The 17,809-nt window shown below is 41.2% G+C and overlaps 1 protein-coding gene across 2 annotated transcripts in view; it reads left to right on the top strand.

The window, feature by feature from the left end:
- PDZD2 (PDZ domain containing 2) overlaps positions 1-17,809 on the top strand; it is a 514,756-nt gene that overhangs the window by 150,975 nt on the left and 345,972 nt on the right. For both annotated transcript variants that reach the window (XM_007487505.3, XM_007487504.3), the window contains exon 2: positions 10,646-11,487. In XM_007487505.3, coding sequence (XP_007487567.1) covers positions 11,012-11,487 — 476 coding nt within the window. In that variant the 5' untranslated portion in view covers positions 10,646-11,011. The remainder of the gene's footprint in view (positions 1-10,645; positions 11,488-17,809) is intronic.

Genomic DNA, 17,809 nt, shown 5'->3' with positions numbered 1-17,809 from the left:
TCCCTCCCTCTCTTCTTTCCCTTTTCCCCTGAGATAGCAAATAATATGATATTGTTTATACATGTGGATATCTATTATTATTATTATTATTATTATTAAATGTCACAGATGGAACCCAAGGTCAGATTTGTTGGCCTTCCTTCCTCCTTCCCTCCCTCCCTCCCTCCCTTCCTTCCTTCCTTCCTTCCTTCCTTCCTTCCTTCCTTCCTTCCTTCCTTCCTTCCTTCCTTCCTTCCTTCCTTCCTTCCTTCCTTCCTTCCTTCCTTCCTTCCTTCCTTCCTTCCTTCCTTCCTTCCTTCCTTCCTTCCTTCCTTCCTTTCTTCCTCCCTCCCTCCCTCCCTCCCTTCCTCCCTCCCTCCCTCCCTCCCTTCCTCCCTTCTTCCCTCCCTCCTTCCCTCCCTCCCTTCCTTTCTTTCTTTCCAGATGAGAGAGACATCCAAGTGTCTCCTCATGATGATGGGGAATGTCACATATCTTTGCTAATCTAAATGGAGAAATCAGGTTAGGTCTAGCCAAGGTTGACTTTTCATCTATTCATCCCAATGGGAAAAAGACAAGAATGGTGCCATGTTGCCCCACAGACATACTTGACTGAAATTAGTTTTTGTTTATTAGATGGAATGGAGTTTATATTCTCAATCTTCATTATCCCAGTTGTAGAAGCTGCTCTAGGGCAGGGAATATAAGGACATTCCTAGAATGGTCAGAACAAAGGAATGAGGGAAAGTCTTTGAAAGATACAATGTTACAAAGCATTATTAGAAATCAAAGTGATATAGTATTAAGAATAAATCTCATTAAGAATAAATCTCCTCTTCTGTAAAATGAGCTGGAGGAGGAAATAGCAAACCATTCCAGTATCTTTGCCAAAAGAATTCAAAATGGGGTCATAAAGAGTTGGATGTGACTGAGACAACTGAACAAGAGCAACAAATTTCTTTTGTAATCCTCTTTTTTGAATTTAAAAACATGATTCTTAGAATTGTGGATCCCATAGGGTTCATTAATAATGGGCCTCATAGTGGCAATAGACTCCATCAGATTTCTAAAGAGGTCCAGACATAAATTGAATTATATGATCTCTGAGGCCCCTTGTAGCTTGGTAAGATAGATCTTAATTCATGGACCTGTTGATTTGGAACTGGAAGGGACCTTAGAGGCCATTTAGTCCAACCCTTCCCTTATTTCACAGGTGAGGAAACTGAGGCCCAGAGAGCTTAAGTGACTCGCCCAAGGTAGTAGTAACAATCAGAATTAGGAGTGGAAGGTAGGTCCTTTGATTCCAGGGATAGTTCTCTTTCCCTTGTATTATACCATCTCCTTTAGATTGTGATTTGTTTTGCTGTGTCTGTTTTGTTTCACACTTGAATTCTGATTTCCTGACTGGGAGAGCAAATGAGGACTCCTGCCTCATGTCCTCCTCGGGTTTTCTTTTCCTTGCCTTCTGAATGACCATTGTCTGAGGTCTTTCCCACAGTTGGGGCCTGGGAAAAGTGGAAGCTCTACAGAGAGGCACGTGGGCCAATCCTTCCTGCTCTTTTGCACCCTTGGCTTCCTCTGAGGCTTCTCTGCACCAGGCAGGCTAGTCCCATACTCCCAGAAGTGCTCTGGGGCGAGGAAAGGGAAGTAGACCGCAGTACATGGGAGTGAGCACTTTACCAAATTGGGAAAAAGCACTGCGGCCCCATCGAAACATTGTCCCTTAATAGAAACTCCTCTCCAGTTGTAGGAACCTTGGTTTAACCCACTTGTTGGGGGGGGGGCAGTGAGACTTTGTTTTTATAGGATCATTTTTTATTCTCTACCATAATAGCTGATCTGTGGCTCTCTGTGCAGGAATGTGTACCAACCCTGGGGCCTCCCTCCTCCTTTGTCTGGGCAGATTGTCAAAATCTGATAGTGAGGTTTGGCTCATCTCTGCAGTTGTTTAAAATGTGCCTGACTATAGTGCTTCTGAGAGAGGCAGGTGATGCTGACCCTGGCTTGCTAGCTCAGCTTCTGTGCCCAGGAGAATTTTAGAGATGAATGGAATCTTAGATATTATGGAGGCCGTGTGGAACAAGGGAAAATAACACTCATTTTGGCGTCAAGAGATCGGGGACTTGAATGCTGGCTCTGCTACTTCCCAGCTCTGTCCCGTGGGCAAACCATTTAACCTCTCTAGGGCTGGGTGAGATGGCACACACCCATAATACCTTTTTCTAAGTGAGACTGAGGTTGATGGATCACTGAGTTGCACTAGGCTAAAGCCAGTTGAGTGACTGCAATAAATCTGGCCCCAATAGGGTGAACCCCCAAGAAAGGAGGGGCTGCCTGACTGCCTGCAGAGGAATAAACAGATCAGACACAGAACAGGTCGAAGTTTCTCTACTGATCAGCACTGGAAATCGCCAGCGAGTGGCCACTTCATTACAAGCCTGGGCAAGATAGAAAGACCCAGTGTCAACAAAATAACAGGTTTCATTTTCAGGCTTTGTTTTCCTTATCTGTAAAATGAGAGAATTGGACTAGTCCATCCCAGCTCTAAAACCAGTGATCCTAATCCACATGCCCTCATTTTTTCGGATCAGTAAAACTGAGACTCGCATATTACATTAGAATTAGCATTGGGCTAAAAATCAAGGGACTTGATATTAATCCTTTTTCTGCAACAAATTGTGTGACCTGAGGCAAAGCCCTTCACCACCTGAGGCCTCATGATTTCTTCACTGGTATGGAGGGTTTGGACTAGACAGATGGCTGCCAGATCCCTTCCAGATGTAACATTAAAAGCAAATGATGGGGTTTGGGGCCAAATACTCTTCTAACAAACTCTTCTGTCTTGATTCTGAGTGGTTTCAGTCACTTCATATTCTTGAGTAAAATCCTCTTCAGATCTGTTCTTCCAGTTATTAACCTTAATCTCTCAATTGAATCTTTTGGGCAGAAAGATTTCATAAGTCTCCAGGTTTTGAAGAGAAGTTTCCTCTCAAATGACTGCTAAAATCTACTCCTTTCTTAAAGATAATTTTCTTCAATTTTTGCTCTTCTCAACTCTCCATACCATTCTCTCTCTCTCTCTCTCTCTCTCTCTCTCTCTCTCTCTCTCTCTCTCTCTCTCTCTCTCTCTCTCTCTCTCTCTCTCTCTCTCTCTCTCTCTCTCTCTCTCTCTCTCTCCCTCCCTCCCTCCCTCCTCCCTCCCTCCCTCCTCTCTCTCTCTCTCTCTCTCTCTCTCTCTCTCTCTCTCTCTCTCTCTCTCTCTCTCTCTCTCTCTCTCTCAGTTTCTGTCTCTTTCCCTTCTGTCTCTTCCCCTTTTCCCTAATCTACCCCCTCAATCCCTATCTCTCTCTATTTTAGTGGAAAGACCACTTAACCCTGATTGCCTTTGCCTTGCCACTCTTCTGTCTTAAATTGATTGACAGTAAGACAGAAAGTATGGGTTTTAAAAAAAAAAAAGTTGATCTAGAAGAGACCTTAGAGGTCATCTAGTCTGTCTTGGCCTCAAAGGGATTTAATCACTAATGGTAGTCCTGCAGGGCAGATGAACTCATTGCCCATCCTCTGGGCAAGGATTGAACCTGTGATTTCATTGGAAATTTCCTCTGCTGATGCAGAACCAAACCTTCTCCACAAGTTAGAAATTTAAAGAGTTCTACAGAGCACTGAGACATTGTGAGTTGTCCAGGGCCATGTAGATAGGATCTGTCAAAGGTAGGACTTGAAGCAAGGTTTTCCCAGTATGGTGCCTGGCTTTCTCTCTACTCTATCACAGTGTTTCTCTGTGTCAGTCATACAGATGGAAAAACAGATTCTAAAGGATCCAAAGGTCTCAGAATCAGCCATTCAATCAGGTCACTTTTTGAGTTCTACATATTCATACTGGGAACCAGACCATGTGTTTTAAGTTCTAGCGAGTTCTGTCACTCACTATGTGCCCCTGGGAAAGTCACTCAATATCTCTGGTCATCTTTACTCATCTCCAAAATAAAAATTAGACTAGCTAACTTCTAACGTTCTCCCAGAGGAGGAAATGACAAATCACTCCAGTATCTTTGCCATGAAAACCCTAAGTGGGGTCACAAGGACTTGGAAAAGACTGAACAACAAAACAAAAAGCTTCCTTTCAATGTGGATATTTATGATCCTGTGAGCCTAGGGAGATAGAACTAAAATGCATGAGGCTAGTCGCTTTATTTTCATCAGATTTGCAATGAGAATAACAGTGATAATCAAGTTCAGCTGGGGTAGGTCAATCTGAGTCCTTGAGACTCTCTTTGAGAATTGCCTCTTTTCACCAATTCACCCACAGAGGTCAGGCAGACTCCTGAGCCACAGTGGGAAGACAGGTAGTATCAGTTCTCTAATTTTCCCCTGACTGCAGAGATAGTTCTAGAGTTTTCAAAAATCTGTGCATATGGATTGAAAAATTAATTTAAATTTAATTTATCTTCAGAAAGTTTGAATGAGACTTTTCTGAGTAAGGAATTCTCCCTGAGGATTGCCAAGGGAAACTTGGGGAGGGGGATAAGGGTGGGGATATCATAGTGTTCTCCTTTCATTTCTGATCTTTCTCCTAGGCTGCTCCAGGAGGGCAGGAAGCTTTTTACTCCCTTCACAATGAGTTGAGAAACCACAATGTTAGAAACTCTAAGGACACATAAATTTAAAATCACCTATGTCACTCCCCTCATTTTACAGATGAGGCAACTGTAACTGAGAGAAGTGATTTGCCCAAGGTCACACAGTTTATATTAGAGACAAGATTTGATTCTAGGTCTTCTGAATCCCAAATGAGTGATTCTTCCATTCTACCATATTGCCAAAGGGTCACACAGCTAGGAAGTGTCTGAGGTCAGATATGAACCCAGGACCTCCAGGTCTGGTGTTTTATCCACTGTGCTACCTAGCTGCCCCATAGATCTATTTCAAAGACATAATTGCTTCCCACAATACAAGATTACCTGGAGACCAAGAGTTTGTATTGTTTTAATACACTTAAGTCTTACCATGTGTTCATAATGCTCTGTTTGTACTTTACCCCTCCAAGATTGTGAGCTTCAAGAGAGTTCAATCTTAAATCCAGGGCTTATCTAAATTTTCTGTCTTCCTCAGGGCCTTAGCAAAATTCTTTTTTTTTAAATTTGGAAATTTTTATTTAATTAATTTAGAATATGTCTCCATGGTTACAAGATTCATGTTCTTTCCTTTCCCTACCCCCACCCCCTCCCATAGCTGATGCACAATTCCATTGGTACATGTGTCCTTGATCAAGACCTATTTCCATATTATTGATATTTGCACTGGGGTGATCATTTAGAGTCTACATCCCCAATTATATCTCCATTGAACCATGTGATCAAGCAGTTGTTTTTCTTCTCCCACAGTTCTTTCTCTGGATGTGGATAGTGTTCTTTCTATCAATCCCTCAGAATTGTTCTGGATCATTCGATTGCTGCTTAGGAGAGAAGTCCATTACATTCAATTGTAGCACAGTGTATCAGTTTCTGAGTACAATGTTCTCCTGGTTCTGCTCCTTTCACTCTGCATCACTTCCTGGAGGTTGTTCCAGTCTCCACTTTATTATTCCTTTTAGCACAATAGTATTCCATCACCAACATACACCACAATTTGTTCAGCCATTCCCCAATTGAAGGGCATCCCCTCATTTTCCAATTTTTTGTCACCACAAAGAGTGCAACTATGAATATTCTTGAACAAATCTTTTTCCTTATGATCTCTTTGGGTTATAAACCCAGCAATGAATCAAAGGGCAGACGTCTTTTAGCACCCTTTTGGCATAGGTCCAAATTGCCATCCAGAATGGTTGGATCTAATTCCCAACTCCACCAGCAATGTGCAAAATTTAAAATTCTTAATAGATTTTTGTTGAGGTGAGTTAAATTGAGCTTCCTGCTTAAAGAGAAGGTAAAAGTCTCTCTGTGAAATAGCTAATCCTACTAGGAGATGTCCTCCTTTGGCTTGGCCCTTCCCTACCTGTCATTTTCTCTACTCCTGACCTGGATCCTGTACCATGCATCAATCAGCAGCTCTAGCCATGTGTTGGCTTCCATCCATTTGTCTTTCCCATCAGGCTTCCATACCAACAAGGAGCCTTAAAGTTCAAAGGTATGCTAGAGTCCTGTTGAACTGAATTGATTGTTAAGTTTTCATTGTGAGTTTGTGTATTTGTGTCTTGGAAATCAGTAAATGCTACAAATCAAGACTTGATTTATTGTTTTATTGACTTTTTAGACTTAAGAAAGTGTTAAAGAAAATATAAATAAGGCAAATTCAATTTAAAAGGGTACACAATTTCCCCCCTCAAGACCAGGTTTTACCAGCACACTTCTGGGATGCATCTGCCTCTATCCTTAACTTCTATCTCCCAGTTTTGATCCTAGCTTACCAGGTATTTGAAACCCAATGAAGGGAGTCCCAACCCTGTGTCATATTTCCTCATATATCTTGTTGGTATCTGTTGGCAAAGTCTTCCCACCTCTTCCTCCTCCAGCTAGAAATTCTGAACTCAGCCCAATTCTGAACCCAGGTTAAAAAAAAAAAAGAATAATGTACAGAATGGGGAAAAGATTTGGACTCCAGGCAAAGACCAGGATTAAAAGGTAAGCATTTAGCCTATCCAGGAAGCTGCAAGCAGACTATCTCTCTGATTCTGACACAAGGCTTGGTTCAGCCCAAAGACTCTTGATTACTCACTGCCAACCAGGGATCACAGCTTGTCCCTCATCTCTAACCTCTCAAGTGCCTCAGTATCCAGGTGCAGGCAAGTCCTTGACAGGGAAGAAGTCAAGAGAACTGTTAAGTTCTGACAACATGCCTTCTCAATGTAAACTCAGATTGTGGATGAGAAGCTTGTCAACATCAGGCTACCCAGAATTCATTTGCACAGAAGTTTTCTTGGAGATAAATCCAATTTGAGTATTGTTGATGAGTGATGGACAAAAGGAAAGTACTCTCTCACAGCAGTTGCTTAGGGATGTGCCTGCTAGTTCTCAGGTTGTTGCTGAAAAGCTTTGATTGCAGGTTGACATGCAGCTTGTGAGAGTTTTCACATATTGAGTATTTAGGAAGAGGTCATGTTTGGATCACTATTGAGAACCAGGTGCTATTGGGGCCAAGTCCCCCAATACTCTGGAAATGGACATTTTTCCCTGTGGTTTCCCCTGCATGTTGACTTGGAAAAGTACACTCTTCTTCAGGGTATTTGGTAAGAGGAGCTGGGAATCTTTCTGCTTTTAATTACCTCCAATCATTATAATGAACACAGACTATCTGGATTCCCTCTTATTTACATTCATCATGATAAAATCAGAGAACCAGAAGGGCCATGAGAGGTCAACTATTTTAGGCAAGGAGATTATAGGCCCCTCCCAACTTTCATGAGCACCTACTAGTACTATTCAGGTCATCAGTTGATGGGCCGTGTATGTTCTTTGGGATTTTAGGGGAGAGAAGTTCATTCATTCATTCATTCATCAGATATTTATTAACCCCCTTCTATGTGCCAGATATGTATATGTCATCATTTACATATTATGTAATTAATAATTATAGAATAAATTATATGCAATTTGGAATATAAGGAGCAATTATATATTAATGGTAATTATGTAGTTATTCATCCATATCCTAAATGTTTGTTGATTTACTAAGATATTGCTAGGTCCTGCAAAAATAAAACCATCCTAGCCTTCAAGGAGCTTACTGCGTGGGGGCAGAATGGGGCATATACACAGATGAGTACATAATATATGGAAAGTAAATCATTAGGAGTGGAACAGCAAGGGTATCATGGAGGGAATGGTACCTGAACTGAGCCTTGAAAGGAGTTAGGGATTCCGAGACATGAAGGTAAGAAGGGTGGGTGTTCCAGGCAAAAGAGAGGCAAAGAAATTAAAGCAGGAGACGGAATATCATGGACAGAGAATAGCAATCAGTCAATAAACATTTATTAAATGCCTACCATGGCTCAAGAAAAAGTACTGGGGATATTAAAGGAGGCAAAAGGCAGTTAACTTCAAGGAGCTCAAGAGTCTGAGGGGGGGTAGAAGAGCAAACCAAAATGTACAAAAATGAGCTATTTACAGGATAAGTAGGAAATAACTAATAGAATCAAGGCACTAGAATGAAAAGAAGTTGGGGGAAGCTTCTTGTAGACGATGGAATTTTCATTGGAATTGAAAAGGAAATCAGTAGGTGGAGATGAGAAGGGAGAACATTTCAGGCATGGAGAATAAACCTGGAACAGAGAGATTGAGTATCTTATTCATGAAACAGCCAGGAGGCCAGTTGGGTGGAAATATAGAGTGTATGAGGGGAATCATGTAAAATAAACTGGGAAACCTAGATCATAACATTATAGATTTAGGGTTTAAAGATAGATAAGGAAATTGAAGACTAAAGAGTTAAAGAAACTTGCCTAGTACTACATAGATAATAATAGTTAGTATTTATATAATTTATATAGTATGTAGGGACAACTAGGTGGGAACTTCAAAAGCAAAGGTAGGAAGAATAGTCATTCTGAGCTTGAGTAAAGGGGAAGAAAAAGACCCAAGTTCTCTAGAGCACAGGACTAGTTTTTGAGGGATAATCATAGATTAGGTTGATTAGGGAGCCATTTGGTGGCTCATTGGATAGAGCATAGAGTCTAGAATCAGGAAGACTCATCTTTCTGAGTTCAAATCTGGTCTCAGACACATACAAGCTGTGTGACCCTGGGCAAATCACTTAACCTTGTTTGCCTCCGTTTCCTCATCTGTAAAATGAGCTGGAGAAATAAATGGTAAAACCATTCCAGGGTCTTTGCCAAGAAAAACCCCTTTTTGGAGTCATGAAGAGTTTGAAACAACTTAATAAAAGCATCAAAATAGCATTTTAGATTTTGTAAAGTACTTTATATATTTTATCTCATTTGATCCTAACAATAATCCTCCTGTGAAGTAGGTGTTATTATTATCCCCATTTTACTGTTGAGGAAACTGAGTCTTAGAGATTAAGTGCCATAATTAATAAGTTTCTGAGGTAGGATTTGAACTTAAGTCTTCCAGTCTCTAAGCCCAAGAATCTACTTACTACCCCACTCAGATGCTTTAGGTACTAAGTGGAAGTGTTGGGTTCCTGTGACTGTGCCATGCAAAGATTTCTTGAAAAGACTGGAAACAATTTATGCAGAAAAGAGAAGACTTAGGAGAGATGAGAGACTCGGGTGATAACTGGAATGGTAGTCATAGGGAAATGGGATTAGACAAGTTCTGTATGGCTCCAACTCTGTTTTTTCCTCAACAGACCTTTTTAAAAGAGCATATCATCCAATATATTCTATTTTCCATATTTGGGACTATTTAATCCTACTTGACTTTTTATTTATTTATGATATGAATCTGTGTGGCTATTTGGGCTCTTAAAAAAATTCTTATTAGGAGATCCAGTTTCCACTAAAGCCCTCCTCAGTCACCTCTTTGTGTTCTCAAGTGACCTTAGATTTATTTTGGTTATTCTAATAACTAATGAAGTACAAGTATTATTCTAATAACTAATGAAGTACAAGTATTATTCTAATAAACTAATGAAGTACAAGCTTTGATTGTCAGCACCAGGGTGGCAGGAAAGAAGCTGGTGTTCAATATTCTATACTCATAATCCCCCATCTTGGCAATGAGGGGTGAGAGGATGCCTTTTGTTTTTGCAACATATTCATTTCTAAAAATCCCTTTCCTCCTCTGCCCAACAAGCCTTCTTTATAATATAGATCAAAGAAAAAAAAGAAAACAAAAACAGTTCTACAAAACCAGCCAAAACATCAACTGTGGCTGACTGTGTATGTCTGCTTCCTTTAATTCCTTTTTTTAAAAACCTTTACTTTCTGTCTTAGTATCAATTCTAAGGTATGAGGGGTAAGGGCTAGGCCAGTGATGGTGAACCTTTTAGAGATGGAATGCCCAAACTGCATCCCTTACACTGCATGTGAACCCCCTGCCTTACTCCAGACAAGGAAGGGAAGAAGTGCTCTCATTGGGCTGCTGGGTGGAAAGGGGGTGTTGGGAGAAATGTCCTCAGGTGTGCGTGGAGAGGGGGAGGAGAGCAATCCCCTCTATCATGTGTGCCATACGTTCGTCAACAAGGTGGTAGGCAATTGGGATTAAGTGACTCACCCAGAGATACACAGCTAGCACATGTCTGAGGTCAAATTTGAAATGACCTCCCTTCTCAAAACCTAGAGCTCTATCCATTGAACTACTTAGCTGCCCTTCTCAGTTTCCCTTTATACAAAATAGTGATAAATAATAATATTTGCATTGCTCACCCAGTGGGCTTATGACAAAAGCACTTTAAAAACCCTAAAGTGTTACTATATAACTATGAGCTTTTATTATATGTGGCTTAGTAAAAGTATCCTGAATTTTTTTTAAACCCTTACCTTCCATCTTAGAATTAATACTAAGTATTGGTTCTAAGGAAACAGAGCAGTAAAGGTTAGTCAATGGACGATAAATTAAACTAGGAAGTTTAAACTCTGAAGTTACATTTGAACCCTGGACCTCCCATCTCTGGACTTGGCTCTCAATTCATTAAGCCATCCAGCTGCCCCCAAATATCCATCATTTTTAACAGAGATGTTTTATATGTGTTTTTCCCCCCTTCACAGGTATAAATAAGCCTGGGCGATGAGATGACGCTGCTTCTGGTGGAATACCTAATTTCCATGTAGTTCCCTTCTCAGCAGCTGTTAAACTATCCAAGCAAGAACTTGTCTGACACTTCCTTCCTCCTCCTGTTGAATACTCCTCTGTGGCAATTGTTCCAGTGTTTTACTAAACGTGTCCTGTCGTTGCCTTGCCCAGTCCAACAACAGCTCAGCGTTGCGCAGGCTGTCCCGTGCTCCTTTGCCTGTCTGAATGTGGGCATGGATAGAGCAGATGACAGCTAGGAAGTCCCCAGGGCTTAAGCCGGGGCTGGCCCCAGCCCTCTGAAGCACTTCTGCACATGATGGTGGCATCCTGGGGTGACCGCCATGCCCATCACCCAGGACAACGCGGGGCTGCACCTCCCTCTCCTCCTCCAGTGGCTGCAGAGCAACCTGCAGGAGACGCAGGGAGGACCAGAGCACAGGCTCTGCCAGTCAGCCATCCAGAAGCTTCGAGAATACATCCAGTTGAACTTTGCTGTGGACGAGAGCACGATTGTGCTTGACCAGAGCCCCCTCGAGATGGAGATCTGTACTGTGTACCTGACCAAGGAGATGGGGGACACTGATACCGTAGGGCTCAGTTTTGGGAACATCCCTGTTTTTGGAGACTATGGGGAAAGACGGAGAGGTGGTAAGAAGCGGAAAACACACCAGGGCCCCGTGTTGGATGTTGGTTGCATCTGGGTGACGGAGCTGAAGAAGAACAGCCCAGCTGGCAAGTGTGGGAAAGTGAGGCTCCGGGACGAAATCCTTTCCCTGAATGGGCAGCTCATGGTTGGAGTGGATGTCACTGGGGCCAGGTGAGTGCCAGCGGCAGCTAGCTTGGTACAGATACTGTGTCAGTGAGCACCAGCTTTGCTTGTTTCAGAATCTGTGACCGAAATTCTTTTTTTTAATTTGAATTTTTATTTAATTAATTAATTTAGAATATTTTTCCATGGTTACAAGATTCATGTTCTTTCCTTTCCCTACCCCACTCCCTCCCATAGCGGATGAGCAGTTCCACTGGGTTTTACATGTGTCCTTGATCAAGACCTATTTCCATATTATTGATATTTGCACTGGAGTGATCATTTAAAGTCAACATCCCCAATCATATCCCCACTGAACCATGTGATCAAGCAGTTGTTTTTCTTCTGTGTTTCTACTCCCACAGTTCTTCCTCTGGATGTGGATAGTGTTCTTTCTCAAAGATCCCTCAGAAATGTCCTGCCACTAATGGAGGAGTCCAATACATTCAATTGTACCACAGTGTACAATATCTGTGTACAATATTCTCCTGGTTCTGCTCCTTTCGTTCTGCATCAATTCCTGGAGGTTGTTCCAGTTCACATGAAATTCCTCCAGTTCTTTATTCCTTTGAGCACAATAGTATTCCATCACCAACACATACCACAATTTGTTCAGCCATTCCCCAATCAAAGAGCATCCCCTCATTTTCCAATTTTTTGCCACCACAGAGTGTGTGACAGAAGTGCTAAACCTGTAGTGTGCTCATTTAGGAATCACAGTGGAGATAGTGCTAGACTTTAAATCAGAGAGACCTGAGGTCAAATCCTGCCTCAAACACAAGTGTATGCTAAAAATAATTTGTATGTGTAATTGGGGAAAAAAATAAAATATTATTAAATTAAAAAGTAAATGTAAGAATCAATACTTGTCTTCTTGAAGGGTTGGAGTGGGGAGGGAAGGAGAGAATTTGATACTCAAAAATTTTTTAAATGAATGCTAAAATTTTTTTACTTGTAATTAAGACATTTAATTAAATAAAAAATTATTCATTTATTTAGAATATTTTTCCATTCTTTTTCCCACTCCTCTTTCCTTCCCCCTCCTGGAGGTGATAAGCAGTTCCACTGGGTTATACATGTATCATTGTTCAAAACCTATTTCCATGTTAGTCATATTTGCAAAAGAGTGATCTTTTACAGTAATCATATCCCCATCGAACCACATGATCGATCATATGTTTTTCTTCTGTATAAAAAACTATTTTTAAAGAAGTAAATACATGGCAATTTTGAGGGGAACAAAAGGAAACACTCATGAGAAAAACCTCATGTGGGCCGTGATACTTCTACTACTGAGCTTCGAAAGAAACCGAGGATTCTAAGAGGCTTTAGCTGAGGAGGGAGTGTATTTTGGACATGGGAAAAGTCTGTTCAAGGACACAGAGGTAGGAGTTGAAATATTATGTTCAAGAAACATGAGGAGGCATGTTTTTTTTTTCCCCTGGACTGTTGAGGGCATTTTATTGAAGGGATTCATGTGTAATTAAGCCTGGAAAGATAGGTTGGAACCGTGTTATGAAGGGTTTTATATACCAATTTAATCCTAGAGGTGATAGGGAACTAGGGTAGGCTATTGAGCAGAGGAATGACATAGGTTTAGACTTTAAGAAAATCACTTTGGCAACTGGGTGGAGGTTAGGGTTAAAATTGGAATTAAACAATAAGATTTGACAATTTATTTGACATGTGGTGTGAGGGGAAAGTAAGGAATCAAAGATGAGGTTGAGATGGTGAATCTGGTTGACTAGAAAGATGGCAGTGCCCTTAACAGAAACAGGAAATTTAATAATTATAAGACTTAACTCAGATGCAGCTGAACCTGCAATCCTGGGCCCGATTCTTCTGAGTTCACCATTCCTGCCACTGCCCTTCTTTCTCAGGTTAGTTCCAGAGTTCACTTTGCTTCTGGGTATGGCCTGGGATGGAGTGAGAAGTACAGGAGGCTTAGCCTCCCTAAGCAGTTATGACCACTGTTCCAACCAGAGTAAACAGGGAGCTTTCTGTAGGAATCTCCACCTCACAGTGCTCCTGGCAGGCTGCTGAATGTCGAGGTGCATGCTGATGCTTGGGTTCAGACACATGATTCAGCCTGCATAGCTGGCCCATAATTCAGAGGAAAGTTTTTGGTTCGTGGTCTTCTGGGACTGCTGGCCAAGGCTGAGGTGAAGATGGACTTTCTGTGGATTGAAGTATTTGCTTTTTGTTTGGCTTTGCACCTAGGCGTATCATAAAAGGGAGCCTGACTGGGGAGGGTGTTCTCTAGATGTCCATACAAGGAGCATTTTGTAGGATGGTACTCCAGCTGGGCAGGACATTCTGTAAGCAAACATGAGCTGAACTGTGTGAGGACAGCTTGTTCCAGGCTGGCACTGCAGTTAAGGACAAAACTGCAACAACTTTCCCCCCTAGAACTAAAAGGCTCCTTGTTGAATAGGATTAAGTTCGCTTCTCTGAAAGTGGACTTTGACTTGATCCTTTTATATAAGAATGAAGTTAGAGGATGGTGATCATGTAATCCCATCCCTAGGGTGCTTAGACTTCTGGTAACCTTCACCCTTTAGAATACTTCCATGAACCCAGAAGTAAGAGAAAGAGGGGAGAAGTCTTGAAATTGATGTGGATTAAAATGTCCCACAAACCCTGCCAAGTAGCTATAACCAATCAAAAAGACACAGAAGCAATAACTAATTGATTAGTATAGGGCTGCCTTTCAGATAAGACATATGAGTTGCTTAGATTCACAATTATGAGAAAACTCCTTACATCAATCTTTAGATATCTCCTAGGTCTTTGGTTGGGGTCTCTGGACAGGAAGTACAGGTGGTTCAATTTTTTGAGGTTTAAATGATGCTCAATCTCCACAATCATTGCTTTCCTTAGAGCAAAGTTTGCCAGAAAATTGCCCTAGGGTATTTAACATATCATTAGCATCCCATTTACCTTGTTTGCTTCCCCTCCTTCTTCTACTCTAAGTGGACAAACAGTGGACACAAATCACCGGTAAAGCCATGAAGACCAAAGTGGACTATGGGTACAGTGACCATCAGTTCCTTGGAGACACAGGGCAACAACTGCCCAAACAAATGACCCTTTTCCTTGGTAACTAAGCAAGCTAAAAAGCATTTCTGAAAACCCTTCCTTCCCCTTTTTACCTTTTGCTTACTTTTATGTAGCACATCTCCTTAGATTCTCTTATTTGCCTACTATACTAGCTAGCTAGCTGTGTACAGCCACTCTTTTTCTATGCTCTCTTATTATAGAGCTTGTTTCCTTGCAATAGAGTCGGTCTGAGCAGTCAATCGGCTCTTTGGATGAGACCCAATCAACCTTTACATCAAAATGTAAAGAAACTAGAATGAGCACAAAGCACAAGTGTTTTATACTCCAGGAGTGGAATAGAGCTTTCCTTCAGCCCAAATGTATTGACTTCAAATTTCTTGTAAGATTAAAACAGTCTCAACTGTCTGGTTCCTCCTGGAAAGCTTCAGTTCTTCATGAATTATTGCATATGAGAAGAAGCTATGGAAGAGGGCTAGCAGATAATATTAGAAGTCATGGCAGGCAGCTCTGTATCCTAGGAATAGATGTTTGGCAAGTCCAATCGAATTCAGAGTATTGCAATTGGTCAAGAAAATAGACAATATATTTGAAATGTTTTCCATAAAAAGTGCTTAACAGTTTAAAACAATTGGCATTTCAAGTGACAAGCTTGAGCAATTTAGAAAAATCATATACTAAATTCAATAAACACTAAAGACTTCATGAAATGCACTGTGTATAGAACACCTCTTTCAGTGGTGATAGCTAAATGGGATGTTATTGCATAACGTGCTATTGCTTTTTTGAACCATTTTCTAATTATCTCCTTTCACAGAAATGAGTTAGACCTTAAGTCTTTTTCCAACACCTTGGTTTTACAGATAAGCACAGAGACGTTAGGTGATGTACCTAATGCCACACAGCAAGTTAGTGACAGAATTGCCAGAAGCCAGTCTAGTGGACTTTCTGTGAAATCACATGATTTTCACAGTATCCTGGTGAGATAACAGAGATGACCAGTGCTACAGATGAGGAGACTTCAGCTAGAATAGTAAGGAGACTTATCCAAAATGATATAGAATACCTCAAAATCTAAGAAAATCTTGAATTAAATTAACAGACAGCTCAAACACTAAATTTATCAGCCCCCTCCACACTGAGCACACAAAAGCGACACTGTAAGTGACCCTGTGGTCCAATCACTGTTGTGAATGAGTAAAGCCCAGAACAGGAGCCTTCCTCCCTTCCTCCTGATTTCCCCCAGGTAGATTTTTGCTGTCCTTTCCCGGCTGGCTGTTCTCTTCACAGAAGCACCATCCCCTGCCATCTTGTGGTTGAAGGCGAGTACAGCATTTTTGTGGTTGCTGATTTATTCTGCAGGTGGCAGACTAGGCTGGTGACTTCCAGAGCTTGAGATGCTGTTAAAAAAAAAAATTTTTTTTTAAATCTGAAATTGGGGAGGGGTGAAGTTAAAAAGCTTTAAGTGGGAATTAAGGGGAAGAATTCTGGGAAACAAAAGCACGTGCAGGAGTGGAGCATTGTCAAATGTACTAGTTATAATAGCCAATATATAAGTTTTCGAAGCGTTTTCCATTCATTCTCATTTGATCATCACAACCACCTTGTGAGATGGGTGCTATTATTATTCCCATTTTACAGAAGGGGGAACTGAACCTGAGAGAAATTTAAACGACTCACTCAAGATCATGGAGCTAGCAAAAACAGAATCTTTGAAACCAGGTTTCCCTGACTCCATATTCAGCAAGAATCTATCCATCTACACCATAACCCATCCCAAAGCATAATTATAACCAATTAATAGCATCTAAGAATTTCTGTTTTCACACTTTGAGGTACACATTGGGGCCCATGATCTAGCATACTCTCTAGTCACAAATGAGAACTGGTTCTTTATTTATTCATATCAGATCATATTTATTAAGTCTCTTAACTAGTGGCACAGCCCAACTAACCTCAGCTTCACCTGAGTTGAACAACTTTCAAACTCAGGCATTTCCCCTTTGGGCTCAGCACTCAGGGTTGATTACCTTTTCTTTGCATTTTCAAACTTCATGCCCCATCTTGTGCCTCCCATCATGGTCTGACCTGGCCCAACAGCCAGCTGTATTCCCCCCCTAATACTTTCAGATGAGTCATTTGCCCCCAAGCCAAGTGACCAGTCAAGTCTTATCTTGCACTGGCACAAAATCACACCTACTTGGAAAATGTAATAATAAAGGTAATTTCCACCCACAGTAACTTTCATCACATCATCTCCCTCTAGATCAGTGATCTGGCAAGGCAAACCTTGAGCAAGATTGTGAGGTAGACAAAACTGAATCTCTGGTATCTTCTCTGCCCTCCTGATGCTGGTGCTCTGTGCTTCTCCCTGATTTGAAGGACACTTCCCTGTTCAGTGCCCTGCTGCACATATACTACTTGCAGAGGTCCATGTCCTTAGGGGTTGCTTCCCTTTCTTTCTCCACTCCTTAGTCAAAACTTGTGGGTTGTGTCCCATTTTACTCAGTTCTCTGATAAATAAAACTCATATTCATGACTGAAATGGTTTAATGTCTTGCTTCTCCCAGATTGCATTGCTTTGCTTTAACACGGATCCTTGTGGAAACCCTATGTCTTAACTCAAAGGAATGTGTAACCTGAGTGTTTTCAGGTCCTCTGTTAGCACAAGAGCGGAGTCCCACACTCCCAATTTAAAGGTAGTTTCTTCCTCCCTCCAGGAAGATCAGTCTTGAGACAGATGTAGAGAGGTGAATGCCTTGTTAGGAAAGAGAAACTAAAGCCCTGGCTAAGAAGGAGATTATGAGAGATGATGTGATTTCCAATTATTCAAAAAGGATTGAGGTTACAAGGAAAGTCTCAGTGAGCCTTTTTAATTCCTCTCTAGTACTCTGCTGGTAGTTGTGGTAGCTGTCCCTGGGTGATCCCAAGGCATTGTGGTTACTTTCATTTCAGTCATGGAGATCTGAGAAAATGAAAGGAATCCCACTTAATACACTGTTTTTTCAAAATGTAAAACTCTTTCGACAATTATATGTGATGTTAATGACACTTTCTACTAAATATACTAGGAAAATATGCCATATAAAAGACTCGGAAAAGTTGTCACTGAATACCTGCATGGGTTAGTTTTATCACATCTCTGCATTTCAGTTCACTCTTCCGAAGAATGAGAAGGCTTATTGGATGGCCCTCAAGATTCTTTCCATCTCAAAATCTATGATCTTACGATCCTGTAAATATTTCTAAATACTCATTACTCATTCACAGCACA

The sequence above is a fragment of the Monodelphis domestica genome, chromosome 3, assembly GCF_027887165.1.
Source record: "Monodelphis domestica isolate mMonDom1 chromosome 3, mMonDom1.pri, whole genome shotgun sequence".
NCBI lineage: Eukaryota > Metazoa > Chordata > Mammalia > Didelphimorphia > Didelphidae > Monodelphis > Monodelphis domestica.
Note: the sequence above shows the minus strand (reverse complement) of the source record. Positions and strands in the feature narration are given on the sequence as shown.